Below are 19,651 nucleotides of genomic sequence, written 5' to 3' on the forward strand. Positions count from 1 at the left end.
AAGATGTTTCACAGACAAGGTTTTATTTTGGAGTACATTTATAAACTGTTAAGCTACTAAAATGTGCCCTGCTATTTGTTTCAAAGATCTTTAAAAAAGACCCCCCACCCCCGTGTGAGTGTACAGGGGGAAGTAAATGAATGAAGTGTTACACTCATCTTTCATCACTAGCTCTGGCTCCTCCTCCGACTCCTCAGTGTGGTTCTGTGAGCTCCCAGGCCCAACAAAGCAAACAGACACTAAAAAAAGGAGGTATACCTTCTCCTATCTCTCCCTCTGCTTTCTCTCCTGCTCTCCTTACTCCATTCACAGAGCTACAAGACGTTTGCTGAGACACTCCCTACTGACCCGTTTCCTTTCTCCCCAAAATTCTCCAGTGCAACATGGACCATTCTGACTGAAAGCAACAGCTGCTTTGGCATCATCTTCATACCTTTGGAGTGACTCTTGTTGGTTTTGACCAAACTTGACTCAGCGATGACACCTTGCTGGACTTGACTTTGCTTTTTGCGTTGGATTTGTAGCACCGAACTAAACTCAAATCAGATCCGTTGGACCTTGTTTCTGTGCTTGGCCTGTTTGCTCTAGTGCTCAGGTGTATTGTAACAAGTATATAAAAATGGGATCTGATGTGCGTGACCTCAACACCCTACTTTCGCCAGTGCCCGCACTACCAGGGGGGAACGGTAACTGCACCTTGCCCGTAAGCAGCACTCCTCAGTGGGCTCCAGTGTTGGACTTCCACACCGGTGCACCCTACAGCTCACTGGCCCCACACTCCTTCATCAAGCAGGAGCCCAGCTGGGGTACGGCTGACCCCCATGAGGACCCTCACTGTGGTCTAAGTGCCTTCACTGTGCACTTCTCCGGACAGTTCACCGGCACTGGGGCCTGCAGGTACGGAGCCTTTGGGGCCCCTACACCCAGTCAGCCTCCACCCAGCCAGCCTAGGATGTTCAGCAATGGCCCTTACCTGTCCAACTGCATGGACAGCCAGCCCAGCTCCAGGAATCAGGGTGAGAAACTCCTTTGTTATTTTGTATAACTTGTAGTTTGTTTTTGTGACTGTGCAAAATCATCAAATATAGAAGCTGGTAAGGTTAGTCTATTTACTGTCATGGAGCATATAACTTTCATTCATTTATTTAATTGTTCAGTCCATCATTTGAGATTGTGTCTACTCAATACACAATTAAAAAACACAGTTAAGCTTGTATTTGATGACTTTCCCAAATTACTTTTTATGGCTCACTTCTTGAAAACCCTACAGTACAATTGAGGGAAATATGCTAACATTTTTTAGCTGATATATTTTACATCATACTATCACTCTCAGCATCATTATATGTTTGTGAAATTTAGAAGTCAGACAGTCTAAACTGTCCAGTTACTGCATTTGCCTTAAAGTCACTGCTGCATGTTTAGAAAGCTGTACGTACCTTTATAATGCTAACATATGACAACATTGTTATGAATTGATTAAGCTTTTTATTATTAAGTTTTTGTCAAAATATCCTACAAATAATGTAAACATTTTTAATGAAATTGTATTAGTAAATACATAATTATTTTTAATCCTCATTTAAATCAGGGGGACACTAGTGACACACCTATGAAGTCTTAATCTGTACAATTCTTGTCAATAAAATGCAATACAATTGTTATTGACAGTTTAACATGTTTTACAAAATCTATATAATATTTTAGCTGAATAATCTTCAATGTAAGCAGGGGAATTTGTACAGAACATTTGTATTGTATTGAGCAACTTCTGAATGAGTGTTAATAGCTACTGTAGTTTGTCAGGACTTGCTTATGTGACCTTGTTTTAACATTAAGTTTACATACAGTGAGTAAATGCATTCTGTGATTTGTCTATCACCAGGGCCATCGCCTCATATTTGTCTACCTTGAGTAATTACGTATCTCAATGCTCCTGTATTTGGCAAAACAGTTCACAGTCATTTTACAGATATGCTTCAAATACCTCAACACATAGTCATTTAAAACTTGCAAGTTATTACTGTGTCAATGTATAATAGACTTTGGGACTCTGGCTTGGGGTTTTCAACTTATGGGATAATAAAGATTTTGCAGTCAGACAAGAAAAAAAGAAAAAAATCTTTTGATTAATTGATTAAGCCATCTCTTTAAACAAATTAGAAGATAATAATATTTCTACACCCAAAAGATTAAAATGGCATAAACCAAAAATATAATTTATTTTAGATCATCTAAGCATTAGTTATTTGTTACATGATATTCTTTGACAAAAAAGATGCATTTAGATAAGTCTTACTTACCAAAACAATTAATAAAACGCAGCAGCCTATATGAGTACAATTCGTAATGCAAAAATCTTATTTTTGCAGACTTTATTTGCATATATTTGATACCCATTTTTTAATGGATAGAATTAGACAATTTAATAAGTAGTGCAAAGTACATGCATGAATACAATGAAGTACATACTTCAATAGGGTAACCATATTTCTGCAGGATTTATTTACATATAATTGTAACCCAGATTTGTAAAATCGAAATATAAAAAGTGCTGCAAACTTCTAATGAGTTTTTACAACTGTTTCTTTTTATATAATTGACTAGATCAATACAAAATAGCAATTGATACACAAAGGAACTATAAAAGAAAAAAGTGATGTTTCGATTGTTTTATACTGTTAACATGTCGCTAAGACACCTGAGTAATTGGTTACATAAAATTCAATTTCACAAATTACTATCTCTATGCATCATAGTCTTCCTCATCCGTGAATATCTTACATTCCAGATATTTTGCAATCTTTCAAACCACCTACATTAAATCCACGTTGCCAATCATATACTTGCCTGACTTTCTAAATTTGTTGTGCATATTGTCGTAACATTTAACCCTCTCTTGAAACAGTGTGTGATATATTTCCTAAACGATAATAATAGAATAAGACAATCAGTTATAATAAATGATAGCAGACGAACCCGAAAGTATAAATCGTGTGAGATCTGCTTTTCAATGCTTTGAGTCAATGTATAGGACGGATTTTTAAAAAACACCATCCCTCCCTACAAGCCACCTGATACTAAAAGTACTAAATTGCATTTTGGAAATCTAAAGCTACAGTTAATTGTCAGTTCTGCCACTCTATAAGCAATATCAAGGGTCACACTTACAGCAGCGACAATATCTCTTTACTGACTCCCAGGCTTCAACCCTTGCTGAGTCCTGGTAGGGTGGAAGAGAAATGGTCATCTTTAATGAGTTTTTTCTCTTTCGAGGTGAAAGTTGTTGGCTTGTAATTAATGAAGATGGTGGTGGGAGACCGTGATTTACGATGTTACGTCTGACCTGGGGTTAGACTAAGGCATAATTCACCCCCTAAACCTGGTGTCGGCTCGCGGCTGCACTGTCCTGCCAGTGTTTGTTTTCCTCACACAGCTTGTCCGCTCACCCCCACTGGGGATCCAAGGAGTAATCTTATATTCCTATTAGCTGGAAAGTAGCTGTGTGTTTGTAGAGACCAACTCTGTGTTTGTGTTTCTGTGTATTTATTTCTGGATCACACACAGCTGGTTTGTTTCAGTCTCAGTCTCTTTACCTAAAGGGGCAATTTTTGCCCCTGCATTTGATATTTAGGGGCATTTTGTACTTTAATGAGGGCGTATTTTTTCTCCCTCTATCCATTTAACATATAAGCTGTGTCTCAACCATTTATTTTAAATAAATCAATTCAATAAGTTCATTATTACAAATGATCAAGATTGAAAATGAATGAAATCAACATCAACTCATATTTAATGCCATAATATGTAGAACTAGGACTGTAATATAATTGTAAAAACTATAGCAGATTGTTACAAATAAGAAGAATTTATCACAGGAGCTTTTTTTGCCGACACATTTTAATTTCAGGGGCATTTTTGATGGTATTTTTGCCCCGAGCCCCCCAAAATGTCTGATCCTGCTGTGGAATATTTAAGCAATTCTAAAATAACCAAGACGCAAAAAGTAAGATTTTAAAATATGTACAGTAGGGAACGTGTATGTTTTAGGTGCTGCAATTCATTTTTAAATGTACAAATGTACCATGTAGTCTCAATTAATATGGTCATAAAAGCTGCATGCATAATAACTATTAAATAATTAGCAAAATCCTGTTAATAAAAGTTTTAGATGGAGAATATCATAGCAAAACTACCCATTTCTGAATATCTAACAACATTTCTGACTCATGCCATATTCTTTATGTAGGCTACACATCCAAAACAAGCTGAGAATTGTTCCTAAATTGCTTTATTGCAAATTTTGTTTACATATTAAATAAATTATACAAATACATTTTTCGACACAACATTACTAGAATACTCGGTTGTCGTTTCTGATATACTAATAGACTCATTTAAACAGATTTTCTGATTGCATTCATTCATACAACGGACCCAACATTTTGTAAATAGAAAATCTTGACACTACAGGAATAGATCAAAATTGAATGATGTAATTGACACTTTTCACGATTTGGTGATTGCAGCAAATGTTATTATAATCGTGATGATTTTTTTCGATTCATTGTGCACCCCTACCACATACTCATTTTTGTTTATCTGTCCCAGGTTACAGCACAGTCCCCTTTGATGGAACCACAAACTATGGACACACTCCCTCCCACCACACTTCACAGTTTCCCAACCACACCTTCAAGCACGAGGACCCCATCGTGCAGCAAAGCAACATGGGTAAGCATGAACACACCATTCACTAAATTATGGTTTATTGTGTTTGCATAAATGTATGTATCGGTGGAGACTTATCTGCGCACACTTTCTAAGCGTTCGACTTGCCCTTGCTCTTTGAACTTCCAGAGTGGTCTCTGTAATGTCATTCTGGGGGCAGGTTGCACAAAACTTCCCATCGTTGAACAGTAAATCAGCCCAATGTTTTTTCCCCTTCATAGTGCTACGCTCTCTTACTCAAGTCACAAGTGTTAAACATCAGCAAACGTCTATCCGGGCAATTTGGTGTTCGTTGTACTGCAGTAAATTCTCCCCAAGGTCTCCAAGCTAGTGACCAGAAGACACGGCAATGTGAGAGTCCTTCTGGAATGTTTAGAACTACCATGGGACATATTCACAATATGGGGGCCGGATGAGCCAAGGCACCGATTCCTCATTTGCACTTTGAAACAGAGAACGAGAGGTCTGCATGCTTTATGGCTTCAAAGAAAGTCAGCCTGTTGTTTTCATAACTGTTAAGTGTACTCGGCCATGTCTCCACAACCCTCCCTTGCTCTTATATTCCCTTTGTAAGATGGACTACACCACACATGCTCAATCATGCGTTTGGTTGTAACAGCAAAGTTATGATACTCTGAGCATCCAGGCATTCAAGACAAACAAATCGTACAACTGTTCATTCTCATTAGATAAACTAGGCAGAGAAATATTAATAACAAAGCTTATTAAAAATGATAACTTTCTAAATGATGGTGTGAGAGTCTGGAATTGTGGTAGAGTTAGTAAAAAAAGAAAGAATCAGAAAATTTGATGTCATAACAAAAATGGGTATCACTTTACAGTAAGGTTGTATTTGTTAACATGAACTAATAATGGACTACACTTTTACAGCACTCATAAATCTTTCTTGATTAATGTACATTTCAACATAATATATTTCTAAAATGAAAAGTTGTCAACATTAGTTTATACATTATGAACTAACATGAACTAACAATGAACAATTGTATTGTCATGAATCAACATTAAGCAAGATTACTAAATGCTGTAAAAAAATATTGTTACTTGCTAGTTCATGACTCCTAATGCATTAACTAATGTTAACAAATAAAACCTTATTGTAAAGTTTGGACTGGTCCGGTAGATGTTAGAGTCATGTATAAAATTTCGCCAAAATAAATAATAAAAAATATATGTTTTTATCTCATCTTAAGAACAAATGTATGTCATGCTTAGAGCTCCTACAGCCACTGAAATCCTGAAAACATCAACAAAAAAAATCACATTTTGATTTCCAGGTCTGGAAAATTTATTGAAATTAATACATTCTTTAAAAGTCATTTAAAAATGTTTTTTTATTGAATATATATTTTTAGTTCTGACATTTCTAAAATATTTCTTGGGCTAGAAATTGCACTTTGCAAGCATATTCTCTATAAAATAAGAGATACAAACACTATCAAGGCTTCTCATTCATATTTTTGTTACATTTCAGGTGAGCAGCAGTATCCTGTCCCTCCTCCAGTATATGGCTGCCACACTCCCTCTGACAGCTGTACAGGAAGTCAAGCACTGCTCCTGAGGAACCCTTACAACAGGTAGGGCTCCTATCCTATCCATCACACAGATTACATCTCGAGGTCCTCAAAATCATGTTTCAAAACACATTGCACGTACAGAAGCAAACTACACTCAGAATGCAAAAAGTAAATACAATGCAGTCCTGACTCCTGTTCAAAAAGCTTGTACTTGGTTTTAGCTCTCCTTTCTTTTAAGGGATAGTTCCCTCAAAAATGAAAATTCTGCCATCATTTACTCTTTCTCATGGCATTCCAAATCAGTATGACTTTCTTTCTTATGCAGAAAATAAAATTAAATGTTTCAAAAAATATTTTGGCCTGTCTTTTCACAATAGTAGTGGATAGTGCCTCACTTTAAAGCTTAATAAAGACCCAAAAGTATCATTAAAGTAGTCCATGCCACTCCTGCGTCATATCCCAAGTCTTCTGAAAGCAGTAAATTGACAGCATTTTAACTTTTGGAAGAACTATTTCTTTAATGCTTATTTGGCAGCAAAGCTGTCCAATTTATCTATTTACCAGATAAATAGAGGGGGACATGCTCACTACAACCCCAATATTTTTGCTTGTTGAGCGCATTAGCACAGAGACATAGCGTGTGTGGAGGCTTCATGCTATTTTCCGCGGCATCCACACACAACTCACCACGCACCCCACAGAGAGCGAGAACCACAATATGAGGAGGTTACCCCATGTGACTCTACCCTCCCTAGCAACTGGCCATTTTGATTGCTTAGAAGACCTGGAGTCACTCAGTATGCTCTGGATTCAAACTCACGACTCCAGGGGTTGTAGTCAGTGCCTTTACTTGCTGAGATACCCAAGCCCCCCATTATTGTTTATTATTTATAATTATTCATTTAGCAGATGCTTTTTTTCCAAAGCAAATACAGCAAAAGGTATTCAGCCTATGGAGGCAATTAAATAAGAAGTGCTGCAATACAAAGTTTCAAATTGCTCAGAGAAGTACAAGTAAGGAGGAAGGTGAGAGAATAAGAGAGGTTAAAGATTGGAGTAAGAATAGTTATTTATTTATTTTTTAGGAAGAAGAAGACAGTTAGTGCATTAGTAGGATTGAGTCAAGTGTTCACGAAAGAGAAGCGTCTTTAGATGTTTCTAGAAAATAGTCAGAGAATCGGGTGGCTTTGGAAGGTTGTTCCGCCATTGAGAAACAGTGGAAGTTAAGGTCAGAGAGAGCGATTTTGTGCCTCTATGAGATGGCATGAGGCTCTGTTCACCCACCGATTGCAAGCTTCTGGAGAGCTAATAGACTTGAAGTAGTGAGTGTAGATATGGGGGGCTTGGATGGGGCCAGTCTAGATATGATAAAAGCTTGGACATTAAATTGTGTAGTATGCTCAGATTCGAAATCTCCGATCTAACTAATGTTGTACAGAGCCAATCTGCATGATCGGGCTGTCTTTGCGATGCTGCCCTTGAAGTTGAACTGATTGTCAAACACTACCCCAATATTTCTGACTGTCCTAGATGATCATTGACGTGCCTAGCTGAATGGTGAAGTTATGTTGTATACTGTCTTTGCTAGGTTGAGTTGGAGGCAGGGCCGTTGCAAAGAATTCTGGGCCCTCTGATTGCATATTGATCAGGGCCCTTACCTATAAAAAAAATACAGAATTGAATTTGTTGTTGGCCCCTAGAATTGGTGCCACCTTTCAACTCACTAGCTATAGCTCTGGTTGGAGGTGGTGTTCTTTCATTCAACATGAGATTATTGGTAAATCAATAGGGATTTTTAAATGGCAAATTCTCAAACGTTTATATTTGGTCCCCTCAATATTGAACATTCTGTTACATTCAATTTTTTGACAGTAAAACAAAAAGAAAGACATTAAAAATCAGAAATGCACCATAAAAGATATGGAGGATATCTTATTAAAAATAATTCAACATTTAATGCACGACCATCAAGTTCCTAATTTTCTTTTTGGCCAGACAGGCTACAGACAGTCCAACTGATAGTTGTCAGGACAGAGGGTACAGGAAGTTCAAATCCAGTTCTGTTCAATAACGAGTCTTGCACAACAATCAGAGACACGTCAAAATCTGTTATGGTGACTCCAAAAAGTCAGGCTGCCACTGAGAACATAGGGGAAGGGAAGTAAAGCAACAAGAGGAGGAAAAGGAGAACTGCAGATCTTGATCATACAGGATGTACAAATTAATTCAGCATGTCTCTTCCGTACCTATTTGTAGTAATTTCCACCTGGATAAAATAATGACTTTGCTTTTCCTGTGTTTTAAAAATATTCACTCTATGAGGGAACTGATAGGTTCATTAAGTGCATGATGTTACTCTAGTAACAAATGTATTATAATTATAATTGTTCTTTTATCAGGATAAAACTTGGGGAGTAGGGGTCCCATCAGTAACATATTTAAAGGGACAGACTAAAATTCTGCTAAACATATAATGTTTTGTTTCACATCAAAAAATAAAATCATATTGTTTAGAACAACATTAGGGTGAATATATATATATATATATATATATATATATATATATATATATATATATATATATATATATATACCACGGTTAGTTCTGGTCGGATTGGACAAGAGACATTCAATGAGCACTGATGGTCTGACACTATAAGCAATCGGAAGCTTCACTGTGTGTTTGTATCACTTTGCTTGTGTTCATATTGTTCTAAAGTGTAAGAGTAGTGCTGATCTGTTAGCAGTTACAGTCTTTACTTTAAAAAATACACATGTTAGCCAGTTGGTGACGTAAAGTGAATCCGTAAGTTATTGTTTATGATTGTTCGTATTACTAATACATTACCAAAGCTAGGAAATAGCTTTAAACAGCTTTAAACGGACAACTTCAGGATTATGGCTCATCACAGCTGAGTGATAGAAATGATTTATTACACAACTCAAGGTGCTTACCTTTTATCAGAGTTTCCAAATTGGATACATACTCTTTAAAATGGCAGAGGACATCGCTGTTTCTTTATTAAATGACTCCCGCTTGGATGTCTATTTTCCACTGAGAAAGCTGACAGCATCTCTGCTTGGGTGTGGCAACAGGTGAGCACATGCTCTCTCATTCTCTCTCTCTCTCTCTCTAACTCTCTCTCTCTCTCTCTCTCTCTCTCTCTCCCTCCCTCTCTCTATGGCCTGCAGCCTCGTGCCTGTGGCCGAATCACAGCAGTGCTGATGTAGGGCCATATCGCACTCTTGCTCATGTGATATTACTTATATATATTGTTTTGGTAAACTAACCCTTTAAAAAAGCAATTTTTAATGCAAATTGGTGTAATTAAATTTGATGTATTCATGAATCAAAGTTGGATTCTGTTCAATATGGTTAATTAATGTCAAGTGCTGAACAGCAGTGTGCACTAAGCCAAGATAAACGGTCTAAACCTCTACCCATTGGCACTCTCAAACCAGCTCTGAATTTTTTCATTCTGATAGGTGGTTAACTGTTCTCGGAGGAATTCCGTTTGCAGCTTCAGCTAACAGTATGCATACTACAGACCCAAAATGATCTCACATTCCATGGATGCTTTCACCATGTTGTTTTTCCAGCCCAGAGGGAACATAAAGCTTCAAAATAACAGAATTGGGATGATAAGAGGACTTTGACTCAGGGCGAACTGCATTTTCCAGTTCATGCTTTGCGACGTTGTAATAAACAGTCTCCTATCGGCCGCACTGAGGCGGCTGGGAATCCTCAAATCAAAATGCTGTGCTGCTTTTCAAATCAAACGCCTGGTACCTAGAGCTCTATATTTACACAGGCCTCAGGTTTGAGCCACTGTTAAGGTAGCACAAGGTTGTTGGAATAAAATATGTCAACATTTGATGAATCGAGAACTAAAATTAGACTAGGTAAACTAGTGATTATGCACTCCTAGATACTGTGACTACCAAAGTGTGAAGTTATCTTTATTGAAAATGTCTTGGAACGTTGCTTACATTATATTTACTGCAAACTGGGAGGAACATATACAATGATTGGCTTCTTCAACCACTATATTCTTGAAGAAAGTTAACTTGATACTGAAATACTGGAACATTCCCACCAAAGTGAAGCAAGCACAGTACCAGGTACCAGTTCATACCGTCGTATGCTGTTCCCTGTCTATGATGAAACACTATGATGTCAGAGTTGCTGGAGATAAATCCAAACTATGTGTTTGGGTGAGCACCTGGTAGGTTAACTAATGGTCCTACAGACATGCTTTTAATAACTTATGGCAGGTTTTTGGTCAGAGGGATGTCCTGATTTGATTAACTGATCACCCCATGTGGGTAACCCCCTTTTTTGTGCACATGTGACACATTCATTTGCTGTTACCCAGGATGCCTTTGTCAAAAGCTGGGCCATTTTTCATCCACCACATTCTTTACATCTGACGGTTATTGTTGGCTATTAATATTAAGAGCTTTCCCCCGTGCTTGCAGTTATAGCTGAAGTCATTTCTGCACCACTAGCATCATCAAATGTAATTTCATAAAATAGTTACTTTTTTCAAACAGGTTTTCAGTATACATTTCCAACACTTTCTTTTACGAAAGAAAACATCTGTGAACAAATTCGGTTACTCGCTATATGTATTTTTTAGGCAATACAAATGACTGATATATGTCAATAATCTGGAATACCTTTCCCTCGTCTTGTTCCAACCCTGATGTTTTCTTTCTTCCATGGTACACTAAAGTTATTGTCTAATTAAAATTGTTGTTAGATTTAGGTTTGGGGTAAACTTTGGAAAGATTGTAAGAAACCCCAATGTTTTTGTTTCTCCATTATTCTCCGTTATTTTCCTAGGGCTTGGGTAAGGGTCAGATTTTATGGTCAGGTTTAGGTTTGGGTTAGGGGTTAAACATTTGAAAATGTTTAATAAAATTGTTCTGTGGGAGTAAACTCACATGATTTCGCCATTTTAAAATTACGAAACATCATCAAACCTGGTTCGTTTTAATAGTGCCACAGATGCGCAATCATTACAATTTCAACCGACATATGGCATATCAAGCATGGATTGGAGAAAGTATATTACATAAAAAAAAATTACAAACTTTAGATCCAAATACACATTTTTTTTTAATCGTGTTTCTGTTGTTTTGATTCCCAGCAGTGATAATTTATACCAAATGGCGTCACAGTTGGAGTGCATGGCGTGGAACCCTGTCAACCCTTTGGCATCCACTATTAAGAGGTAGGTCGACATGACCCACTCCTGTCATGTAAGAAATACTTCTGAGATTTGGATTAGCACACATCTGTCTCAACTGTGAACTACGATTAAAAAGGGATAACTAATCTTCTTCATTAAATACACATTTGGACTGGCACTTACTCTAGATAGACAGGGGGATTTTAACTTCTGGTAGTGTGAGAATAAGTCTGTGAGTTCAAGTTGAATTACAGTATGTGTGCAAACCAAAAGGTTTGGGGTTCTATTCCTTTTACGGTGCATTGCCAACATGGATGCCAAAAAAGCAATCAAAATCATTCTGGCATCCTAGCAAGATTGTTAGAGCTTTGATAACTTATCATTTTTGTGGTACTAGCCAACAAGATGTCATGAGTATTCATACAGTAGGATCTAGCAAACATAGATATATTTGCTTAGACACTAAAACGTACAATATTTACATATTTATTTTGATAGCTGTAGAATATGCTGTGGCTTAAAAACATGACCATAAAATGTACTGCAAAGCACTATAGTACTAAAGTACAATAAAACAATCATAAAAGTAATAATTGTTTTTAATGCTGTAATCCAAGTCTTTAGAAAACATATGATAGCTTTGTGTGAGAAATAGACCAAATGTAAGTTTTTAATCAATAAATCTTTTTCCCTGTTCGCCATAGCGAGCGTAACAGTCAAATCCCGCACTTATTTTTAACATTCAAAATTTGCTGCCTCAAAAAGATTTGACACAGGCTTAACGTCAGTGAAGTCTCTTTGACTTTCGCATTTCTTGTGATCAGTTGCTACATGCCATATTTGTTTGCATGAGATGAATTCCTTCATGGAGTGGAACAGTATAAGGTTTTCAGCGATTAACAACTTAAATTCCACTCTCTACCTCTCACAAAGTTATTATATGCCATCAGGGAGCACTTTGAATGCAGCACATTGTTGTTTGGACTACTTTTGTGCTGCTTTATGTCAATTTTTATTTTTTATTTTGTATACATTAAGTTATTAGTATTAGGATAGGTTTAAGTGATCTAAAATATCTATACAATAGTACAAATTTAACTATACAAATATACATTTATAATACAAAAGATTTGTAAATATTTTTACATTTCTAAAGCTGTAAATACGTAACTTTCCTGTTATATCAATACGTCCATATTGTACATGTCTATCCAAACTTGTACATTAATATGCATATTTAAATTTTATGTATACCTACGAATAATAATGAGATCAGGCTGTACTAATGCCACTAAAAGTAATTGCAAAAATAATTACTTTTTTAAGCAGGTTTCTCCGATTAACATTTTTTATTGATTTGTACAAATAACAAGAAAAACAAAACATATATACACTGAATCAACATTTAACCTCAACTGTTACCCCATATATATATATATATATCTATATATATATATATATATATATATATATATATATATATATATATATATATATATATATATACAAAAGTTAGTTCCTGTCCTCGAATCTGATTGGACGAGAGACGTTCCATGAGCACTGATGGTCTGACACCATCAGCATTCCAAAGCTTCCCTGTGTGTGTATCGCTTCGCATGTGTTTCCATCTTCTGATTGGCATATCCAGCAGGTGGGTGTGTCTTTAAGACCAAGCCTATACAATCTAGAGGGGGTCCAATAGAATCTATGTAAAATCTTTGCATCTCTAGACAGACTTGAGTTTTTTTCTTTAAATCCTAGCCCACACTCCCTCCTCCAATACCAAGTTTAAATCTTTCTCCCATAATCTCTTGATAGAAGTTAAAGCTCCGTCCCCCAGACTCTGATTTGGCAGGGAGTAATACACTGATGCCTCATGGCTTTTTTCAAAAGCAGTAATCACCACTCCCAGAGTATCTGCCTCTTTAGGAAGGTGTACTCTACTCCCAAAAATAGTACAGAGCAGATGGCACAGCTGTAAATACATAAAGATCTGAGATTTGGGAATCCCAGTTGAACAAAATTTTCAAAGGATCTCAACACACTCAAAAAGGTCACTGAGCATATTAACCTCCCTCACAATCCACTTTGACCAGCAGAATGTGTACTTATTAATATATCATTTTGGGTTCAGCCATATGCTCGAGGCAACATTTAAATAAATGTCCGAATTAAATACTCTGGACACTTTTGTCCATACAGTGTACAGTTTTGTCCAATCTTGCAACAAGTGCAAATGAGAGATAACAGGGTGTGATTTAACTTCTCGAGTGAAAGAAAGGCTTTCCAATGGCGAAATAGGGGCAAGAACTTCCTGTTCAATACAAAACCAGGGAGGTGCTCTCTCAGGTGGAAGCGACCAATGAGCCAAATGTCTGAGATCGAATGCACAGGGCTGGGGAGTAACGGAATACATGTAACAGGATTACATATTTAAAATACAAAATATAAGTAACTGTATTCCACTACAGTTACAATTTCAATCATTGGTAATTAAAATAGTTACATTCAAAATGTATTTTGATTATTGAAGAGATTACTTTGCATTTTATTGACATTTGCTTCATTTAATATTTAGTTATTTCAGATGGAAAACATTTATCCATATAAATGATACGATCCAAAGAGTATTTGAACAGCAGCGAAACACTTTCTTATGATGTGTTACATTCATATGAGCAGACAGAGAAGTAAGTTTGAAGTAAGTTTGGAGCAAAAGTAATAGAAATAAACTTTATGTAAATTGTCAATTTTACGCTAAGCTGAAATGCTATTTCCTGCCATTTTACACACACGTTACCAGCCACAACCATATTTTTTATCAAGAAAATTCACGTTGGATCATCATTTCTTTTTTCTAGTAAGACCTTTGATATTAGGGCAGAAATAGTATTATTGAAAAAAATGACATTTTATAGCATGTATTCTGTAATCTGTATTGGAATACATTTCAAAAGTAACACTCCCAACCCTGCGAATGCATAATAATAAAACAAAATCTTGAGAAGGCCTAGCCCAACTTTGTCAGTCGGCCTATGTACTTTAATGAAATGTAATCTGGGACACTTACCATTCCAAATGAAGGACTTCGCTATGCTATCAAATTGCTTGAAATAAGAGAGGGGGGCATCTACAGTGAGAGATTGTAGCAGGTAGTTGAATTTTGGAATACAATTCATTTAAATAACATTAACCTTCCCAATCATAGATACATGTAATTAAGCCCACCAGCCCTCATCGATCAAAAACCTTCTTATTAAAGGGTCAAAATGAACTTTTTGCTGGGAATAAAATGCCCAAATACTTAATGCCCTGTTTGGGCCACTGGAAGGAGCCCGGCTGAAAAGCTGTTACTGGGAAGTACACTGTCTGAGACAAAGCTTCGGATTTAGACCAATTGACTGAGAACTAATAATTCTGTAGAGGCAAGGCATAGATCTAGTGGGGTCGCAGACAAATAATAAAATAAAATCTGAGTAATGCAGAAGCTTATGTGCCATACCTCCCACCACAACCCCTGGAAAATCATCTTCCTTTCTTATAGTGGATGAGAATGGTTCCAGGGCAAGACAGAACATTAATGTGGAAAGAGGGCCACCCTGCCGGGTGCCCCTATTCAGAGTAAAATATGAATTTATCCATTTGTTTGTACTGCCGCTTCCGGTTGTCTATAAAGTAACTTTATCCATCCGATAAAAGCATACCAAAACCCGTATATTTCCCAAAATCTTTAATGATAGTCCCATTCTGCCATACCAAATGCCTTTTCGGTGTCAAGTGAGATGGCAGCGACCGAAGTCATCAATCATTTGCCACTGACCACATGATATTGTTGAAATGCCTAATGTTGTCAGAATAGCTGCGGCCCCGAATAAACACCACCTGATCTGTATGTATAAGAGATGTCATAACTTTACTTAATCGGTTAGCCAAAAGTTTTGATAATATTTTTACCTCTAGCTGAATCAGGCAAATTGGACGGTAACTCTTACACTCACTTGAATCTTTGTTCTTTTTAAAAATCAGACTGATCCGAGCTTGTGTCATGGTTGGTGGAAGCTTTCCATTCTTTAATGATTCTTCAATGTTTTAAAAGCACCACAGTGTTAACACATTTGGGAAAATTAACCTATGAATGCATTACTTATAATAGTCTCTACAAATTAAGCTAGGTTACTAGTGTAAAACAAAATTTGGAACAGGTTCACAAGAACCTCTCATGTCCCAAAAATCATTTCCCCCAACTTTCATCTCATCTTTCTGTTTCTGCCAAAGAGTAGAGCGTAGACATGCAGAATTAGCCTCTGTTTTGTCTGGCAAGAGAATGATATCCTGCCATATATTTTTGCCAGTGGCACCTCAGCCTTGACCAGGTAAAGTGTTGGCCTGCCGGGAGGAAGTGAGCTGTGCAGGGGGGAGCTGGAAGTGTATCAGTGCACAATGGGACAGCTTCTACTCCCCTTGGGACCCAAGCGAGAATCCGCAGTCATGTTCGACCAGGCATGGAGGAGGCTAGGACCTCTCCCCAGCCTCCCCGAAAGAGTCAGTGGAGCCCTGGGTGACGGAATGATTCATATGCTGATAAATGAGAGGGACGGGGCTGGTTATGGTTGAGGAAAAATCAGACATGCTGATCGATCTCAAGAGGGCTGCCATGGAAGCGTTGCTGTGGCTCCTCAAGCCAAACTTAATCATTCCTTATACATCCAACTACCTATAGCTCTTTGCATACCTCTAAATCCCTAGTCTGTTGCAAAGGTAGAGCTTTTTGGTTGGGCTTGGGTGAATTAATGAACTGTGAGAAAATTTTCTCCAGGATGCTTTTGTCTCTCTGTCTGGCTTGACTGGACTTACCGCAGAGACTAAGATAACCTTTTACCTCATAAACTGTTATATTAAATACACAAAATTTTGTTCCAAAAGACAAATCTTTGGGGTTGGGAATCGAATACCATTTGTTTCTCTAGTCCCATTTTTTTGTATAAACCAAATTATTTTTGTGACGTTCGGTTTGTTAAAGGTTCTTGAAAGTCATATGAGCACATGTGAGCTCCAGTTTCTGGGTGAAATGTCCACAGAAAGGCGCTGTAATACACTCTACAGGAATGCATATTTTATTAACCATACGCATGTCATGAGAGGGAACAACAACGTTATATAACAACTATACGTTTATTGAACATACTGTATGAGCTACACATTTAAGTGAACTGTCCCAATTCCCCCTGGCTCCTCATATACCTCAAGGTGGAGTCCCCACCAATACAGGTACAATTTGATTGGCCAACACAATAAGGCTGGTTCCACCCGCCCCCCCCTCCCCTTTTGAAAAAGAACATTCTATTTTTCTTTAACACAATAACAGATCAATGCAACACAATGAAACTACATCATAGTGTTTTTCCTTTTCTTTTTCTTTTTTACATTTTGTAGACATTAAAGAACAATATTATATAACATTTCTTGTGTAATTTTCTCTTTTCTCTTATTTTTTTTTTTTTCAAACAAGAACAATAGATTAAAGTAACACTCAGTCTCTGTAAACTGATTTTAGTCTAAGTTAAGTTTTGGTGTTTTCACAACTCTTCCACTGGAAGTTACAACTGGTGGTGCCTTCACAGGTGCAGCAGGAGTAACCACAGGAGTATTTAAATGTCCAGGTCCTGCCCCAGGAGGGCCTGCTAGGTGTTTTTCCAAGCATTGGCAGGTTCTGATCTGTCGGCCTGTCATTATCTGGGCAGGGCTTTGTCCAGTTAAAGCCATGGGTGTCACCCAGTAGCACATCAGTGCCATATGGGGATCAGGTTGGCGGAGAAACCGTTTTGCAGTTTGAATCATCTCTGCAGCTCCATTGGCTTGGGGGAAATGAGGACTTGAGGTTGTGTGGCGAAAATAGTAGTCTTTACTGAACTGCTGAAATTCAGCCGAGGTGAACTGTGTGCCATTGTCAGATACAAGCTCCCTGGGAATTCCCCATCTTACAAACATGCACTTCAGTCTGCTGATAACATGGAAGCTGGATGGTGTCTGAAGGTGGGCTATTTCATATGCCACGCGAGTAGTAGTCTACAACTATCAAGTAAGTTTTACCATTCAACTCGCATAAATCTGCTGCTATTTTGCACCAGGGGCCAGCAGGCAAGGGGGTAGTGATTAAAGGTTCTTTCCTTTGTGTGGGTTGTGTGGGTTACAAAAGGTACACATTGAGATCCTCCTGTTAATGTCATTACATATTGCAGGCCACCAAACTGACATTTTTGCCCTCTGACGGCACTTGGAGAGACCTTGATGCTCTTCATGAATTCGGCTTAACACCTCCTCCCTCATCGACTCAGGAATGACAATCCTGTCCTCATATAGGAGCAACACATTGACAAGAGACAAGGAAGCCCTATCAGTGTGATAGCCACTCAGCTTGAAGGGTATATACTTTGGCCAACCCTTGCTGAGAAAGCTTATCACTGCCTGGAGGTCTGCATCTTCCTCTATGGCCTTTCTAATGATATCTAGCTTTGATTGTGACACCTCTTTAGATGTGACGACTGCTTCTACATATGCCTTCACCTCATCCTCCATCTCTGAGTGGCAGTGCCCTCTCAGAGGATTCAGAGAAAGTGTGTCTGCCACCACCAAACATTTACCAGGGACATACACTGCTTTCACATTGAAGCGCATGAGATGCATAAGTAACCGCTGACACCGTAATGGGGCACGATCAATATCATAGGAGTTAATGAGTGGGACCAAAGGTTTATGGTCTGTTTGCAGGCAAAATTCATCCAAGCCTTGAAGGTAGGGGGCAAACCACTCGCATGCCCACACACCTGCCAGGCACTCCTTTTCAATTTGGGAGTATCTGCACTCCGCTTTGATCAAGGTTCTGGAACAGAATGCGACAGCACGTGCTGCATCACCATGAACTTGAAGCAAGGCAGCTACTAACCCAAAACTACTCGCATCTGCACTAACCATAGTGGGTTTCTCAGGATCATAATATGCAAGAGCAGGAGCTGTGGCTAACTTGCACTTTACTATGTTCAGAGCCTGCTCATGGACTTCAGACCATAGCTAGATTGCATCCTTCTTCAGCAGAGCTGTAACTGGCTGGAGCTCCGTGGAAAGCTCTGGCACAAATTTGCCTAAATAATTGATCATTCCTAGAATTTGCCTAAGCTCTGTCACATTAGCGGGACTAGGCATATCGGTGATTGCCTTAACCTTGGTTGCATCAGGCTTAATTCCTTCATGGCCAATTGTGTGGCCAAAATACTGCAGCTCAGATCTATTAAAGTGACATTTATCACGGTTCAGTTTCAGACCTGACTCTCTGATAGTTCTCAGAACAGCCTCAAGATTTTCGTCGTGCTCGTTTTGGTCCTTGCCATAAACAAGTATGTCATCCATGACAACTACAGTGCCTTTGTGTCCAATTAGAAGTCTACTCATTTCCCTTTGGAAAATTTTGGGTGCTGAAGTAACCCCAAACGGTAGTCTATTAAAACAGAACCGTCCTGCTGGAGTTATGAATGTGGTAAACTTCACACAGCTTGGGTCCAAAGGGATTTGCCAAAACCCTGAGGATGCATCCAGAGTAGAAAACACACAGGCTCCTGAGAGTTTGGGGAAATATCCTCTAAAGTTGGGACAATAAAGTGCTCACATTTTACAGCCTGATTCAAATGTTTGAGGTCAACAGAAATCCTGACAGAACCCTTTTTTTTTTACTACCGGCACCATTGCAGTGCACCATTCTGTTGGTTCAGTAACTTCAGAGATTATCCCTAAGGACTGCATGCGCTTAAGCTCCTGTTCTACAGGGGAAAGGGAATTCTACGAGGGCTGGCCAGACTATAAGGAGTGGCATCTGACTTAAGCTCAATTTTCACTGGTTCACATTTGAGCAAGCCAATGTCTCCATAGACATCATCGTGGTCTGTGATTTCATCCACTTTCTGTACTAGGCCCATTTTACAAGCAGTGCTTCGACTGAGTAAATTGTTAGCAAATGGCCCCTCTACAACAAAACCCCAAATTCTAAATTTCCTTTTACTTTCAGTATTTGCTAGGAAATATCCCATACAGCTCACTTTTCCCCCAGGACTTCTCATGTTTATACTGGTTTTGACCAGTGGAGGGTGCCATTGTAAGCTCTCATATGTAGAGCGTGACATGATGGTGATGCCCCTG

The 19,651-nt window shown here is 38.2% G+C and overlaps 1 protein-coding gene across 7 annotated transcripts in view; it reads left to right on the forward strand.

Moving 5' to 3' along the window:
* The first annotated feature begins 259 nt into the window (after window positions 1-259).
* wt1a (WT1 transcription factor a) overlaps window positions 260-19,651 on the forward strand; it is a 28,533-nt gene continuing 9,141 nt past the window's right edge. For 4 of the 7 annotated variants that reach the window (XM_052119744.1, XM_052119746.1, XM_052119745.1 and 1 more), the window contains exons 1-4: window positions 260-1,016; window positions 4,612-4,734; window positions 6,227-6,329; window positions 11,423-11,506. In XM_052119744.1, coding sequence (XP_051975704.1) covers window positions 620-1,016; window positions 4,612-4,734; window positions 6,227-6,329; window positions 11,423-11,506 — 707 coding nt within the window. In that variant the 5' untranslated portion in view covers window positions 260-619. The remainder of the gene's footprint in view (window positions 1,017-4,611; window positions 4,735-6,226; window positions 6,330-11,422; window positions 11,507-19,651) is intronic. The other 3 variants (XM_052119748.1, XM_052119749.1, XM_052119750.1) reach the window with 1 other exon arrangement.

The sequence above is a fragment of the Xyrauchen texanus genome, chromosome 46 (assembly GCF_025860055.1).
Source record: "Xyrauchen texanus isolate HMW12.3.18 chromosome 46, RBS_HiC_50CHRs, whole genome shotgun sequence".
Classification (NCBI taxonomy): domain Eukaryota; kingdom Metazoa; phylum Chordata; class Actinopteri; order Cypriniformes; family Catostomidae; genus Xyrauchen; species Xyrauchen texanus.